Source organism: Zingiber officinale, chromosome 3A (assembly GCF_018446385.1).
Source record: "Zingiber officinale cultivar Zhangliang chromosome 3A, Zo_v1.1, whole genome shotgun sequence".
Lineage (NCBI taxonomy): Eukaryota > Viridiplantae > Streptophyta > Magnoliopsida > Zingiberales > Zingiberaceae > Zingiber > Zingiber officinale.
In genome coordinates, this window is record NC_055990.1 from 5629626 (window position 1) to 5632223 (window position 2598).

At 46.7% G+C, this 2598-nt stretch overlaps 1 protein-coding gene across 1 annotated transcript; it reads right to left on the reverse strand.

The window, feature by feature from the left end:
• Positions 1 to 203: 203 nt before the first annotated feature.
• LOC122051088 (pentatricopeptide repeat-containing protein At3g46790, chloroplastic-like) lies at positions 204 to 2274 on the reverse strand. The gene has a single exon (XM_042612038.1). The coding sequence runs from the start codon at positions 2232 to 2234 to the stop codon at positions 348 to 350; it is 1887 nt and encodes a 628-aa protein (XP_042467972.1). The 5' UTR covers positions 2235 to 2274; the 3' UTR covers positions 204 to 347.
• Between the last annotated feature and the right edge of the window lie 324 nt (positions 2275 to 2598).

Genomic DNA, 2598 nt, shown 5'->3' on the forward strand with positions numbered 1-2598 from the left:
GTGATCTTTTTTTTTTTTTTTGTCATGGTTTTTGATTTATTTTTTTTTTTGAAAAACATAGAATAATTTTGTAATTTATTTTAAGGCACACACTCATGCAAAAAATCTTTAGGTTGCCGACTTTAGGCACACACTAATGATCTGAATGAAAGGGCTAGTACCTGAATAGGAGGCACTGCATCACGACCTTGCTGCAGAACAAGTTTGTTTGAATTTGATCCAGTTTAGTGAACATCTATCTCATGTTTGATCACGATAAGCTTACTGGTGCAAAAACAGGGCATGTCTAACAAGCAATGTTGCAGTAGTCTCCAATCACCAGAAACTTTTATTGTGTATAGTTTTGGTTACCAATAATCTCGGCAAGAACACTCACCATCCTTGAAATGATGGTATCGGTTGACATCTCTGATAACTATTTCTCTATCAGCAATCTTTGAGATGAATTTGATGACAGTGTGGCAGTCCTCACACACCCTGAGATTCTTAGTCACCATGAGTCTGGTCTTTGCAGGTGTGTTGATTAGCCCAAAGGCAATGGCTAGCCTCTCGCTGTGGCTGCGAACTATGTCTCTCTTCTCATCGTCAGAGACGTCATGGAAGACCGGCATTGTGTCTGGCACATATCCAGCTTGTGCCATGAGCCCTTCCAACCTTACGAGCTCAGCATATATCTCCTCTGAGCTAGGGTGTGATACATCTCCAACAAGGAATGCATGAACTTGGTTCTTCACTTCAATCCAGCTACATCCAATGCTTTTCTTTAGTCCTCTATTAGCCATCTGCGTCCTTATCTCAGCAGCTTCCTGCCACTTCCCAGATTGAGCATAAATGTTCGATAAAAGTACATAATTGCCGGCATCATCAGGCTCCAATTCAATGAGCTTTTGCAAAGCTAGCTCTCCTAGTTTCACATTTCTATGGATCTTGCAAGCATTCAGCAGAGCACCCCAGACTCCAGAGTCTGGTTCTGTTTCCATCTGTTGAATAAGGTTGTGCGCTTCATGTAATCTGCCGGCATGGCCAAGGAGATCAATCATGCAAGTGTAGTGTTGCACCTTCGCGGGGATGCAGTAATCTCTCACCATTAAGTCGAATAAGGCTCTACCTTCATCCACCAAGCCGCCATGGTTGCATGCCGAGAGGGCGCCGACAAAAGTGATGTAGTCCGGAGGCACCTGATTCTGTTTACACATTTTGTCGAATAGGGAAAGGGCATAATCGGCGTGGCCGTGCATAGCATATCCGCAGATCATGGAGTTCCAGGAGACTATCGTTTTCTCAGCCAGCTGCTCGAAGAGCACGCGGGCAACCTTGACCCAGCCGCTCTTGGCGTACATGTCCACAAGAGCCGTCTTCACCTTGTCTTCATCGTCAAACCCCCGCCGCCAGCCGAACCCGTGAATTTCCCTCCCTCTGGGCAGGGCCGCAGCATTGGCGGCGGCAGAGATGACAGTTACGACGGTCGCGAGAGTGGGCTTGAAGTCACGAGCTACCATGTCATGGCACAACTGAAGCGCTTCAGACGGATGGCCGTTCTGGGCGTAGGCGGCGATCATGGAGTTCCAAAGCACTACATCCCGGTCAAGCACTCTGTCAAAAACTCCTCGCGCATCATCGACGCAGCTACACTTGGCGTACATGTCGATCAGGGCAGCAGCTACGAAGACGTCGGATTCCCACCGCGTGCGAACGACGAGGTCGTGGATATCCCGCCCAGCGCCGAGATTGGAGAGGGCGGAGCAAGCCTTGAGCACGAAGGGGAACGTGAAATTGTCGGGCGCCAGGCCAAAGTCCAGCATCTGGTAGTAGAGTGATAGGGCGACTTCATGCGGCCCATTCCAAGCGTAAGCTCGAATGAGGATATTCCAGAGGAAGATATTGCTCTTAGGAATTCTATCGAACAGCCGGTGGGCATAGTGCAAATGGTCGCAAATGGAATAGAGGTTGACGAGTTTGGTAGCCAAGACAGTGTGGTGACCGAGGCCGGAGAGGATGAGACGAGCGTGAAGCTGCTTCCCTGACTCGACTTCCCTCCGGCTGACGAAGGAGCGGAGGAGGATCAGGTACTCGTCGAAGCAGCCAGAATCGTTCGGAGGAGAAGCTGGTAGCGGAGCTGGAGGATGGGATATCACATTGGCCGAGTGTGGGAGGGGAGGATGAGAGAGAGGAGCGCTGAATTGATTGGAGGTGAAGGAGTGCGTTGCTGCTGCTCGGGCCGCGGCACGGCGCATAACGAGAGCGTGGTGCGCCCGAGCGATGGGGGGTCGAGGATATAATGATAATCCAATCGTACGTTTATTTTGCCCCCACAGGATCTCTCCTATTTAGGATAAAACAGTAAATGAATCGAATGGTGATGAATGAATTTATGTTCCATAATAATAATAATTTATTTATGTTCGTTTAATATATATAAAATTAATTAAATAAATAATCTTAAAATGTTCGTTAAGTTAAATAAATAAACTTGAACATATATGTATTCAACTCGTTAATATTCGTGAACAACGTTTATGAATAACGTTCATGAACAATGTTCACGAACTATATTCATTAATAAAACTCTTTTCAATATGATAAATAAATAATAAAATA

What these genes read in the sequence shown, in the direction of transcription:
- LOC122051088 (XM_042612038.1), bottom strand. Translation starts at nt 2,234, where the DNA reads ATGCGCCGTGCCGCGGCCCGAGCAGCAGCAACGCACTCCTTCACCTCC.